Source organism: Cynocephalus volans, chromosome 10 (genome assembly GCF_027409185.1).
Source record: "Cynocephalus volans isolate mCynVol1 chromosome 10, mCynVol1.pri, whole genome shotgun sequence".
In the NCBI taxonomy this organism is placed as follows: domain Eukaryota; kingdom Metazoa; phylum Chordata; class Mammalia; order Dermoptera; family Cynocephalidae; genus Cynocephalus; species Cynocephalus volans.
The window spans coordinates 31181003-31194670 of NC_084469.1; the positions used below are offsets into that span (position 1 = coordinate 31181003).

General features: G+C 56.9%; 1 protein-coding gene across 1 annotated transcript in view; it reads right to left on the reverse strand.

Moving 5' to 3' along the window:
- Nucleotides 1–6907: 6907 nt before the first annotated feature.
- ATP2A3 (ATPase sarcoplasmic/endoplasmic reticulum Ca2+ transporting 3) overlaps nucleotides 6908–13668 on the reverse strand; it is a 31941-nt gene continuing 25180 nt past the window's right edge. The window contains 6 exon segments of the mRNA XM_063109824.1: nucleotides 6908–6971; nucleotides 9351–9366; nucleotides 9369–9422; nucleotides 9809–9926; nucleotides 10435–10552; nucleotides 10893–11026. Of these exon segments, the coding sequence (XP_062965894.1) occupies nucleotides 6908–6971; nucleotides 9351–9366; nucleotides 9369–9422; nucleotides 9809–9926; nucleotides 10435–10552; nucleotides 10893–11026 (504 nt within the window).

The window sequence follows — 13668 nt, forward strand, 5'->3', positions numbered from 1 at the left end:
GGTGGCCAGGCGGGCACTCACAACTGAGCCCGCTGCACGGCCTTTGCTCTCAGAGTGAGCCCAGCATCACCACCCAAGTCTACAGCGGCACTTCTGGGGGGCTTCCCAGCCCTTTAGGAAGAGCAGGGCAGGGCAGGTGGCGCCAGAGGTCAGGCGTCAGAGGTCAGTTGGAGGCACTTGGGTTGGGAGAGAGTATCCTTGGGTGGTCAGAGCAGATCTTGGCCTCTGGAAGGCAATGGACTGCAGGCCGCCGCGCCCGTGGACAAATAAATTCCCAAAGATAGATGGGGGCGGGGCTGCTGGGGCCACCCAGGCCCAGCCCCACTGCCCCTCCTGGCTCCGCCTGGGCCAGGCTGGGCCTCCGGAAGCAGGAGCTGTTGGCAGGAAACCACCAGCCACCCCTCACAGGGGCAAAGATAAAGCCATCAGCCACTCCCCATCCTCAAAGAACCTGGCAGGACAGAGCTCTGGCCAGGGCCTGGAGGAAGCTGGGGTGGCCTCAGGCTAGAGCCCCCCAAAGTCGAGAACCCATCCCCACCTCCTACCCCCCATCAATCCCTTCCCTCACTCCCCAGATGGGCAGCTCAGTCCCTGGGGGCCTCCAGCAAGTAGGTCAGAAGAGCAAGGAAGGCCGCTTCCGGTCCCGCTGCCTGACACTTCCTGAGCCATGGCTGGAACCCCACCCCTGCCTTTGTAGATCACTTTCTGTCCACCCATCCCTCTGAGTTCAAGCCTGGCCTGTGTCCCATCAACCTCGGCACTGAGCTGGCATCTCTGTCATCCCACATCTCTCCTTTCCCATTACCTGTCCTGCCCTAGCCACACACCCCATCCCCCACCAGAGGAGCCCGGACAAGGCAAGGGCCACATCGGTCACACATTGCCGTCGGGCCCAAGGCCAGCCGGGAAAGCTGGATATCAGAAGTCCCTGGCTCTGCCACGTGTTGGCTGTGGGGTCTTGGGCAAGTTGCCTTCCTCTCTGGCCTGCTTCCTCATCTATAAAGTGGGGACAATAAGGGCACTTTCCCATAGGTCGAGGCCCCTGGTGGATGGGTCCCAACAATGCAGAGGACAGAAAACTTTAGGCCACTGTTGAGTTTGGAGTATGGACTGCCCCTACCCTTTCCAATCCCAACCCAGGCCCTGAACAAGGGGACCCCAGTGGGCTGGGTTGGTGGGGGGAGTCCCAGGTTAGCTCTCCAAGTGCCAGAGCTGGAAGCCTGCCCCACCCCCACCCCTTGTTCTGCAGATGAAGAAACTGGAGCTCAGAGAAGAGAAATGAGTTGCCCAAGCTCACCCTGGCAGCACTGGAGGTTCAAGCTTGAAGCAGGGACTGCCCTGGCCATCCCCCCTCCCCCAGTCCACACTGCCCCAGCCTGACAGCTGATAAGTCTTCTTCCTGGCAGGCCACTAGCTAGGAAATCACTCTGGGCAGGGCGCCAGGCCCGGGGCTGGGAATCCCAGCTGCCTGTCTGAGCAGAGCTGCCTTCTGGACAGAAGGGGGTCACCCAGAGAGGGCAGGCCTACTGCCCCTCAGCACCCCAGGCCAATCCCTCCCTGTCAGAGGATCCGCCTCACCCACACAGTGTCTGCCAATCCAGTGGGGACCAGCGAGAACTGTAACCCGGGCTTCCCTAAGGAAAAATCCAGAGACGTTGGGAGGCAGAGCTGTGGCGGCCAGACCCTTTGACCTGATCTGGACCCCAGCCGGACAAAACGGCCTGTCCCTTTCCCATCTGACCCATGGCCATTGGAATAGGAAGCCCCAGGACATGAGCTGCTTGTGACAGGGAGTGAGGTGGGTGCTGAGACCGTCTGAGCCATTCCTGTGTCTCTCCGCACCCTCCCTGACATGCGCACTGTATTCTGGAGAGTGGCAGACACTACGTAAGGGACGAGGGAAGGAAAGAAAAAAGGAAGGGACTGAGGGGTCAGGCAGTTGTTGTCCAATTGACGTCTGTCCCTCTCGCACCACGTCCTCCTTCTCCAAGGAGCCAGGCTCGCTGACAGACAGAAGGACAGACAGACTTGCTTGGAGCACACATATGCTTCTGTTACAGCCTGGTCACTGGTCCTGGCACTCAGAAAACAGAATGGCCTGGAGCACCCTCTCATGTGGGGATAGATATTATCATATCCAATGTGCACCCCAAAGACCAAATTTCTTTTCTTCCTAGTAACTCCGCAAGACCAAGGTAGCCAGCTGATGGGGTCAGTGTTTCTATCACTGCTTCCGAAACGTATCTTCCTGATCCAAGGCCTGTGCTCTCTTGCCCTTGGCCCCAACTCCAGCATCCTCAGGGACAGAGATGCCTGTGTTTGTTTGAGGCATTGCGGGGTGCAGGGGCGGGCAGGGCAGAGGTCAGAGTCCCACATATTGTAGTTCAGCCAGTTTGTCTTTTCAACAGCCCCGTGAGGTAGGTACTAGAACCCCCATATTATATATAAGAAAAGTGAGGTTCTAGAAGTTGAGTACCTGGCCCAAAGTCACACAACAAATGGTGCCCATGTCTGCCAGTGGCTGGGAAGGAGACTCCCCAAAGTCTGAGAGCTTGGCCCAGAGCCCACTCAAAGACTCCGGCAGTTGAAAGCCGCCAGTCTTGCCTTATAAGCCCAAAGGCCAGGTGGCCAGCTCAGGCACTGGGCCGGGCCTTGTAGGGAGACAGGGTCCTGCTGCCAAGTGCTCGGCTCCAGGACAGCCTCCCCTGCCTGGCTAAATTTAGCGGCTCTGTGGAGCGTGGAGGGGGCCCATGCCGATCCTGGAGCCACTGCTCAGGCCTGGAGGCCAGCCCAAGCCCTCAAAGGAGTGGGCACAGGCTTCAGCAGGTCTCCTTAGCCACTCAGGGTCCCAAGGATGCAGGGAGCACACCTAGGTCCAATCCCCTCCATCATCTGCCAGTGCCAAGGACTCACCCAATGCCTCATAGCTGTTCAGACACCACTGGGACAGGGCCCTCAGCCAGCCCAAAATAAACCATCAAAGGGAGGCCTGGGGGTGCAGCCTGGGCCCCCAAGGTTGGTGTCTCCCATTGCCAGTCCTTGATCTGCTTCTCAGGCCTCTTCTATCCCCTGCCATGGCCGTGACCCAGCTGGACCCCTCCTCCCAAGTGTTCAAGGTGTCACACCCTCCTAGTCCTCCTCCATTCTTTTGGGCCATGTCCCCTCAGTCCCCAGCCTCTTCCTGCCCCTGGGGACTCCTCGGAGTTGGCCTGGGCCGCAAACACTGGGCACTCACTGGGGGGCTCCAGCTCTCCCAACTCCTGACGATGCTGACACCTCTGCACCCACATGACAGCCGCTGCCAGCCACCTCCTCTCTGGCTCCTACCTCTTTTTTTTTTTTTCCTTTTCAAATCAAACTGTATTGAGGTATAATTCATAGACAATAAAATAAACCTATTTTAGGGACACAGTTCGAAGTGTTTTGACAAATGCACATAGCCACGCTCCCAAATCCATCTCCCTGGAACATTCCCTCCTGCTGCTTTGCAGTCAGTCTTTCCCAGTCCCCGCAGCCGGGGCAGTCACTGATCTGCCTTGTCACTACAGATCTGCTCCACCTTCTCCAGAACTTTGTACCAAGTGCAGGCACACGGGAGGAGCTCTTTTTGCATCTGGCTGCTTTCACTCAGTGCAGAGATTTTAAGCTTCACCCAGGATGTCGCGTGTACCGGTATTTTGTTTTTCCTGTTGTGGAGGAGCATTCTATCATATCAGACCACAGTATGTTTCTCCTGCTGGACGTCTGCGGCCCTGTAATGCATAAAGCGGCAGTGGACACAGGCCTTGGTGTTCACGTGTCTTCCTTTCTCCTCTCTGCCTCTGTTTCTGCCCCTCCATTTCTCCTAATGTAGCCGCTGTGCAGGGTGGAGTGCAGGGGCCTGGGCAGCACAAAGTCCTGGTCTCTGGGGGGCAGGGGGATGCATAGGCATTTTGGCAGCTGCCAACCCCAAGCCTGTGGGAAGTGTGCCGGGGCTTGCCCTGGAATTCCCTCCTGGGTGAGCAGCTGTGAGGTAAGGAAACCTCTCTGTTTACCTTGGCCACCCCATCTTGGCCTGTCGACTCCATGCTGTGGGCTGGACAGAGCTGGACTTGGGCAGGCCTGATCATGGAGTCCCAGGCTGCTGGGAAGGCTGGAACCCAGCCCACTTCAGACATGAGTCCCCCACCCCTGCCCAGGTACATCTTAGCTCCACACACACCCCTGCCCGCCATGATGAGGCAAGCTAGACGGCTAGACCCCCAGAGGGTCTCAGGCTCCTCATCTGTCGAATGCAGCCCTAACCCTGCCTGGCCCATCTCATAGTGCTGGATGAGGACCCTGGGAGGTGAGGTGTACGGAAAGGTTTTATGGTCTGAGAGGTCTTAGAGATGTGGTGTGTAGAAAGGGGATCCTTCTGCCCACCCTGGCTCCTGCTGTGAACTGTGCACCAACCCTTGCCACCCCTGCAAAAATCCCTGGAGCTCCTACAGGGGATGGCCCATCTCAGGTCACAGCTGGCTTCACGGCCGTGTGCCTTACATTGTTGCACCAGGCCCTGTGCTCAGAAAAGCCCTGCACTTGGCTTAATGCTCTGCTGCTGCTGTAATTCTTCATGTTTGAATAAAGGGCTCCATGTTTTTATTTTGCAATGGGGCCCACAAATTATGCAGTCAGTCCTGCCTCTAGCCCTGTGGGCAGAACCTGCATTTCCTTCCCAGGACAGCTGGGTAGAGGATTAGAGAATTAGACACCAAACCCTTGTGATGTGTCTTGAATGGGGGGCACATGGCTGTTCCCTGCCCAGAGCCCCTGCTCCCAGGAAGGCAGGGCCACCTGGGCAAGTGGGGTCATCTCAAGCAGCCTTGCCGAGACCCCACACTGTGAGCTGAGGGAAGCCTTGGGGAGGTGGGAGGTACATTTGAGCTGGGCTTAGAAGGCCAGAGGTGATGGCATCCTGGGTCAGACGAGGGGAGGGAAATAGAGCAAGAGAGAAACCTCAGGGAGAGTTTCAGGATCTACAGAACAGCCAGGAATGGGACCCCTCTGTGGACTGCAAGGAGCCCCTGAGATTCAGGCTCCAGGCCCAGCCCCAGGCCAAGTCATAGACCCCGCTCAGCCTCGATATCCTCACTGGTGACATAAAGCACAAAACGCTTTTGAACACATGCACGAGCTGTCAAGTGCTGTCACATGAGGAGCAAGCAGAGCAGTGCTGGTGAGGGTCTGCCCAGTCCTGCACCTGCCACTCAGGTGCAGCTTCACAAAAGCTGGTGCCTCTCAAAGAGCCTGGTCTTCGGGGAAGAGAAGAATCCTGGTGATGTGGGAACCCCAGACCTCCACTCACCGTTTCCTGGGGTGGGGGTGGGTGCAGGTGGTAGGGCCCTAGGTAGACACCCAGTGGGCAGAAATGGTGGGATCACACCCCAGGAAAACAGATGCTAAGGGTCTTCCATTGCCCCAGGCACAAAATCTTTATTTCTCTACCAAACAGAAACTCAGCAAGTGGATACAGGACCGTGGCCCTGCTAAGGTGCCCCTTCCCTCAGGAAAGAAGCAGAGAATCTCTGCTGGGCACCACACCCCCAACCCCAACTCTGTTTCTCTGGTGCCTCCAGAACCTTTGAGAGAGGAGAGGGAACCTTTGAGTGGGGGAAGGGGCTACAGAACCTGGAGCCCATTTGTCTGCAAGGCTGGTCGAGGGGGCTTTTGATTGTGGGGACCAGGACAGGAATGTGTCTTGATTTACATATAAAATAATCACGTAGTACACTCTCTAGGAGGGCGAAGACATGCAGACTGTCATTTACTCACTCCTTTCTGCTACGTGCCCACCTAGTTTTTGCCAAAGGAGCAAGAGCTGCATTAAGAGAACTTCTGTCCATCAAATGCTATCTTCCTATCATCTGACATGATCCACATGGAGACGCATCCTTCCAGCAAGGAGGGAGGGAGGGGACGTGCCCTTGGGTAATCAGCCATCCTTAGTGACATCCTTTGGACTTAGGGGCATGTGTGTGGGGGGTGGCAAAGAGTGAAGCCAAAAGTCCAGGAGACTCAGGATCACCCAGACGTGCAGAGAGCAGATGGCTGAACACCAGGCTGGGTGGAAGGGCACAGTGGCCAGGAACCCAAGGATGTCTGGGGTCTCAGGCACCAGGGACGTGGATGGCAGACCCCCACGTGGCAGACCAGGCAACATGGAGACTCGGTATGTCTCGTTTGTTTAGGACAGGGAAACCTGAGGCCAGGAAGAGAGCCCAACTGAGGAAGGCAAGCGGCTGTCTCCCAGGACAGGGGTCCTTGCCCAGCCCCCCCTCCCCGGTCCTGTGTAACTCTCCCTGACCCTTTAACTTCCTGGGGCCTGCACATATAAACAGAAACAGGCTCAAGCTCTCATGAGCCAACTTCGTGGAAGCAGAGCAGAGTGGAGGGGGCCGCCTGCCCTTGCTGTGCACAGCTGGGTCCAGATGGCCCCTTATGACCTCCCTCCCTGGGCTGACCAGGCTCCAGACCAGGCACTAAGTGAGAGGTCAGAGCCTGTAAGAAGGGCCCCCAGAAGTCCTCCATCTGTGCAGAGGCACTGGTCACCAAGCAAATGCCCAGTCTCCAAGCGAGGAGAGGAGCTCCAGAAATATGCTCATGGATTTGGGGGTGGAGGGGTTTGGATCTCTGGATCCACTGCCAGCTCTGGCTTCTTGACAGCCCCGTTCCAGGCTGCAACTCCCAGGCCAGAACTTTGGAGAGTTCAAGAGACATGAATTACAGAGCCCCCAGGTCAGATGGAAGTGGGGACAGCGACCGTGGCAGTGTGGCTGGGGGTGGCTGTTCCAGCTTCAGGCCTGTGGTGTGTCTGGCACGGCCCGGTGGGCAAGTGGGCGAGCGTGGTAGCGGGGGGTGGGAGGGTGGGGGGAGTGCTTGGGCATCATCAGTCTGAGGTATACACCGGAGGCTCTTCTCTGTTCCCAGCACTCACTTCTGTTCCTTTGCTTCTGGAAGAAAAACCCAAGAGCAGTTTAAGATGTACGTGTGAGAGCAGACATCCAGGCTGGTCCTTTCTGCCCTTCCTCAGCCTCTTCCATCCTCCATCTCCCTGGGACAGCCCCACTGTCCCCTGGCCTCCCCTACTCCAGACATTGGTCTACCCAGACTGACACACTCCCTGGATGCCTCCAGGCCTCCTTCACACCACACATTCCATCAGCAGCCCTGTCCCGCCCCCACAGTGAATATTCTCCTCTTGGTCTGTAGTTGGGGAACCACCACCCACCGTCATGAGGTCCAGAAGCCAGGGACCTCCCTGCCTCCTCCCCCACCCCAGAGACCCAGGCCTGATCTCACCTAAATCGCTTGAGCTTGTCTCTTCCTCTGCTGCCCTGCCCCCAAGCCTGTGCCAGGCTCACTGCACCCTTCTGCCCTGGCATCACACAAAAGCCCAAATCTGGTCCCATCAACTCCTTTCACGGCTCCCCATTGTCCTCAGAATAAAGTCTGAGCCCACTTCGTATCCTTGACCCTCCCGGATCTGTCCGCCCAGCCCCCTCAGCCTTCCTCTGCCCACAGCCCAGCCCACAGGCCTCCCTGACAGCGGCTCAGCCACACCTGGGAAGAGCCAAGAGGTGGGGCAAGAGGGTCCCCCAACCTCCTAGGGCTGACCTGGCATCCACAAGTCTCCCCAGGACACACCATCGTAAATCATGGGAAAGTCACAAGCACCAGGCCTCAGCAAAACTTCCCTAAAAGGCCACCCGACTGGCTTGGGAACATAAAGGGTCCCCTATCACCCCGTCCAGTCTGGCTTTAGGAGGCCCAGGGGACTGCAGCCACATGGGGCAGAGCTGTCTGGGCTTCCAGCGAGCACATTCCTCAGGCCCTCCAACCTACTTCTCACATGTGGACACAGGTGCCCAGCCTGTGCCCATCCTGTGGGCCCCATAGCCACTCCCGACAAGCAGCCACCACCTTTTCCAGCCCAACTTTATGGGGAACACATTCAACATCTCAGGTCAACAGTGCAGGTGGGGTGTTGCCCGGGACCAGCTCAACACTGCTCACCGGGTGCCCCGCTTTTAGTCTCGCCCCTTCCACCTGTCCTCCTTGGTTGCCACAGTCCCTCCAATGCTCTGAGGATAATGTCCAGGGCCCTCACCTTGGCATCCAAGGCCCTCTAGGCCTCACCCATCTTCCCTGCACTCTGAATTCCAGCCCCTGCTCCACCAGGTTCAATCCTGTCCTTTCAAACTTCTGCTTTAAACCCGAATCTTCCAGAAACCACCCCTAACCCCAGGCTGGCAGAAACCGCTCCCTCCCAGCCTTCCAACCTGCCCCATCCTGCTAGGGCCCTCTCCCTCTTCCTGTCAGGCCCAGGAGTCCCCCACCGTCCACCAGCCAATGCTGAATGACATCGAGACACAGGCTTTTCCCCACCGGGTGGGAGATTTTAGCCACGGGCAGAATTTTCTCACTTCTAAGTTTTCTCACTAGGGGCAGTCTCTTGAGGAAGACAGAGCAGCCACCTGCACTGTCCCTGCCACCAGGAGGCCTGGCTCTGCAGGTGAGTTCAGGTGGTCAGGGTTGGCTGGAGGATTTCCTGGTAGGCCATCCCTGTGCTCTGGCCAGAGCTGGGCCCCGTGGATGGAGTGTCAGGTGTCAGACCCATTTCCTCCTCCACGTCTCCCCAGGGGTGTCCATGGAGGCTGGGCCAGAAAGAACCAGGCAGGGGGCAGGATGGCCATGCCCAGCTCCCCCAGCCCCGCCTGTGGGTCCAACAGGCCTTGTTGTGGCTGAGCACCCACCTCCACCCTCAGGGGTCTGTCTCCCCGGACAGACCTATGGTAGGTCAGCATCTCCAGAGAGACCCAACTTGTTTGAGCCCTTGGTAAAAGATAAAATATTTGCAGTACCCAGCAGGGCTGTCCAGTGTGGGGGATGGGGGCCAATTGATTGTCTCGGCCCCTATGGAATGACAAGCATGTGATCTATTTATAGTCCCCCCACCCCAGCCCTCCCCTGGGGCTGGGACACATTCTTGCTAGTGGTGGCCTCCCACAGTGGCCCAGCCCAGCCGTGTGGCTGCTGCCTCTGCTCAAACTCCCAGGAACAGGGAGCTCACCCCTGCTTCCTCCCTCTCCAAGCAGCTGATGTGAGAACAATGCTGCCGCCCTTGCCCTTGGGAGCTTCAGAATCGCCCACCCTGCGAGCCCACCATGCAGCAGCAGGGCGATGACCCCATGCCCAGCCTGCTCCTCTACACACTGTCCTCCCCACCTGACCCCCGCCATTCTGTCCACTCCTGGATGCTTTGAGCTCAGAAACAAAGAACCCTCCCCTTGCACCTTCCCCTTGCACAAAGTGACACCAAAAATGCCAACCCGGTGTGGTCTGGATCCGGGAGGTGGTCAGTGGCTGCCTACTCCAGGCCTGGGAGACTGTCCTGAGAATGCCTGGATAAAGACAGGCCAGGTGCAGAGGGGTCAGAGGCCAAGGCCCAGAGGAAGATACAGCATCCCGGCCATGCAGGGGGGGTGGCAGGTGAGGACAGCGAGGCAGCAGGGCCCTGAGCAGTGCTCCCAATGGCAGCCCTGTGAGCCTGGACCCTTGCAGCCCAAGACCCTGCAGACACCCTGGATCACAAACACCACAGCCCCTGCATGTCCTCCACTTCATGATCCAAGAACACATGCCCCACTGCACAGACGGGGAGGCTGTAGCCAGGACCGCCTGAGGATCTGTGCACTGCGGTGTCCCTTGCAGCCCAGAGCAGGGGCAGGCAGAGGGGCAGCTGGAGGCAGGTGGGGAGCAGGTGGGAGGGCCTGGGCCTCCCACTTACCGTCCATGTGGTTCCGGGACAGGTACTTGAGGGCCTCATCAAGCAGGATGACAGGGAGAGATATCTGGAGCACCACCACCCACTGGCGTCCACTCAGTGGGGTCACCTGGAAAATGAGCTGGCGGGGAGGGGAAGGAGGTTTGGTTACAGAGGAGACTGCTTGGTGCCCCAGCCATCCCCTGCTCCATCCACATGGGCTCCATCCACTGACTATCATGGACACTTCTAAGGCACACCTTGGTGTCCCACCTCTGGACCTTCGTCCGCCCAGTTTCCTCTGCCTGAAGTGCCCTTCCCTGCCCCTGCCCGCAACACCAAAGCCCATCCATCCTGTTGGGAAGTGGAAGGATTCTGCACTGGGAAAGAGCACAGTCCTTTCTGACACCCCAGCCTCGTGGCATCCCTTCAGCAGGGTGTCTCCACCTTTTCTGTTCCCCAAGTCTGGGGGCTCCCAAAGGTGGGGACACATCTGGAGGGAGGTAGCTGGCCAGATCTCTCGCCTCCCTGTTCTCCAGGTGGTTTCCATTGCAGAGAAGCCCAGAAAGGCCCAGCAACCAGCCCAGGGTCTGTGGTGTCCGGGCACTCTGTCTCCCCAGGAACTGAAGAAGGGGTGAGGGGTAACTCACGGGCAAGGGCGGCACCAGCAGAATGAGGAAGTGCAGGGCCATGGACATGGTCACAGCCGCCAGCAGCCAGGGGTTCAGCCAGGGTGGCATCCGCAGCAGCGACTGGTTCTCCGAGACACTGCCAAGAGCACGGGGTGCGACCTCAGGCCAGGACGCAGGAGGCCCACTGTAGGCACCCACCCACCCATGTGGAGGAGCCTCTGCACTTTTCTGATAGGCAGAAGGGCCAGAGTGGTGTATCACTGCCACCCGCCCAGCCCTCCAGGGCCTGTCCTTGGGCTTGGTCCCCTTTCTCTGACCCTCAGAACTCAATCCTGGATGCCTCTGACCCTTGGACCCCAATCCTGGAGCCCATGACCTCACACGCCAATCCTGGACACCCCCTGACCCTTGGACCCTACTCTGAAGCCTCAGCCCCAACTCCTCAACTCCAGCTCCAGGCCCCCTGCCCAGCCCACCTGTTGAGGGCGTTGCACATTTCAATGGTCACCAGCACGGACAAGGCCATGGTCGTGGGGAAGTGTGACTCGAAGACCTTGCAGTCGATGCCAGAAAAGAGCGGGTTGTCTTCAGAGCACTTGAGGAAGTTCCTCTGAAGGCACCATAGTGGGTCAGGGAGAGCAGCCGGTCAGCCGAGGGGCCGGTGAGCAGGAAGAGGGAAGCCTCGCTCTGCCCTCAGCTGACACCTGAGCACAATCAGTGGCCAAACACTGCATGGGGGGGCCCAGGGAGCCCAGGAGGGGTGCTCACCCAGGAGGGGCCCGTGGGGCCACACCGTGTGAGGGAGAAGTGTGTGCACAGAGTGGGAGGGAGGGCTGTCCTGGGCTGGGGGGGGTGGGCCGGGGAGAACAGCTGGTATTAGGCTGTGGAGGATGGCAGGGGGTCTTAGGCCCCCAGGTGCAGGAGCAGGGGTGCTGACTGACTGAGACCACTGAATAAGTAAATGCATGAGAAAGCCAACCATGAAAATCATGCTTGAATGGAAATCACCCTTGTGGGACAGAAGATAAAGGCTGCATGTGCGCTGTTCACTATTATTAAGTAACATTCACACCTCACTCCAGCTCTGCCACTGAAATCGAACTCTCTCAGATCTGCTTTTTGCTTATGATGTGGACTATTGAATTGCTAGAAATTAGCAAGAAGCTGTCAGGGTGCAATGAAGTGGCCCTCGCCACTACAGCCCCCGGAGAGTATTCTTTCTGCTCATAAACCTTGATCACAGAATCTGCTGCGATGAGAGGCTGGCTGAGGACATTTGGGAGAACTTCTGTCTTGTTCTCCTACATGTCACAGGGACGAGTGTGAATGTTCATAACCACTAACCAGCTCAGTTCTTAAATAATAGAAATCTGTTCTTGGGAGTCTAATCTGAACACAGAGATTTTTTAAGCTAAGGATTTAGAAATTGCAGCCACGTGCTGTGAAAGTAATCCTCAAAGAGCAATCTGTACAGTGACCAGCTGTCTGATCTGCAGTCCAATAAGCACATCCCTGTTTGCCCACACTGAACAAATGTGGATAAGGCAGCTCTTCTTTCTCATTCAGGAAGAAAAATAAGACTATGGCTTGGCTGGATTTCTTATTTTAACAAAGAGATGGAGAATTTTCTCTCTTTTAAATCAACACTGGGATTTTTCTCCAAACACCAAGCACCAGCATTTGGGGCAAATGCACGTTTTTATTTGGTGCTGGTCACAGAGTAGAGAAAACATCCTTAAATTTGAGCTGGCTCTACCCACCCAGTGACCAAGGGACTAAATCCTCCTATCAGTCATGCCACTGCTGTCAGGCCCCACCCCCCTGATCTTAATGGCTTATGCACACACGTAAACACAAACGTAGGTACACACGCCTCCCACTCGGGCATATGCATGCTCACATCCTTCTGCACGTGCACAGGAAGAATATACCAACAGGATCGTACCAAGGTGTTCTAAAAGATCCATTGCTCTTGCCATAAACACCCTGCCCAGCACAGGCCTTCTGGGTGTCACTAGTGAGCCCCTGCCACACACACTATGCCCCAGGTCATGGTTCACAGTGTGGCCTCCTGAATCATTTATTAGAAGGTGCTCAGTGCTGTAACTTCCTTCTCATAGGTGCATCAGGAAACCCTGTGGAGCCATTTCTATTGGTGAAGTCACTGCTCTGCCTAGTGCTTCCCTTTGCCTGCCTGGCTGTCTCCCACTCACCTTATCCTGCAAGGCCCCCTTTGGGTCTCACTAACCTAAGTAACACTAGTAATTAACATATGGCTCTTACTATGCCCCAGCTGTTGTTCTAAGCCCTTTACAAGTATTAACTCAGTTAATCCTCTCCATAGTCCTATGAGACAGGGTCTATTATCCACTTTACAGATGAGGAAACCAAGGCACATGGAAGTTAAGTAGCCTGTTCAAAGTCACACAGCTGGCATGTGGTGGTACTAGGGTGTGAACCTGGGCAGCCTGGACCCAGGCTCCCTTCCCTCTACTCTTAACCACTCTGCTGCCTCTTGGCAGCTTCCTCCTGGAATCATGAGGCTCTGGACCCCTCTCCTGAAATTCCAACAATAACTCAAGCTGGAAGTTCTACCTCAGGTCTAACTTTGACCACCTCGGACTCTCCACCTGTCCTTTCTTCACTGAAGCACTTCCCACCCTGAATTGTGACTGCCGGTTTCCATGGCTCTCTCCCCACCAGACTGGAAATTCTTTGCAGAGACTTTGACCAGTGCTATATCCCTAGTAATTTGTGCCTGACACATGGGGTGCTTAATAGTCATTTCTTGACCAAGCGGGTAAGTGAGAAATGGAATGACCTAAGGGCCGTTGAGAAGGTAGCACCAAGAGGACTAGGGACTGATTGGTGGTGTGTGTTGGGCAGTGGGGTGTGTGGCGGCGGGTGGTGGGATCTAGCATGACTCCTAATGTTCAGCTTGAGTGACCAGGGAGGGAGAAGAACTGGTGATAGACTTGGTTTGGGGTATTTGGTTTGCAATGGGCCTGTGAGACATCGCAGAGGTATCTAGATGTTTTTATAGTGCTGGGGCTCAGATGGGGGGGTCCTCTGGGATTTGGGATCCTTGATGTAAAGGATGGGGGGAGAGACAGGGCTGGAAGAAGGCAGCACATTGCTCACCCTCCACCCTGTTGCTCCCCCAGGAGTGAATGAGCGGAGGTGCCCGAGGCTGGCCTGCGCTTCATGGAGGGCTGGGTCAGTGAGGGGCCAGCCTTTGGGACAAGGGCCTGT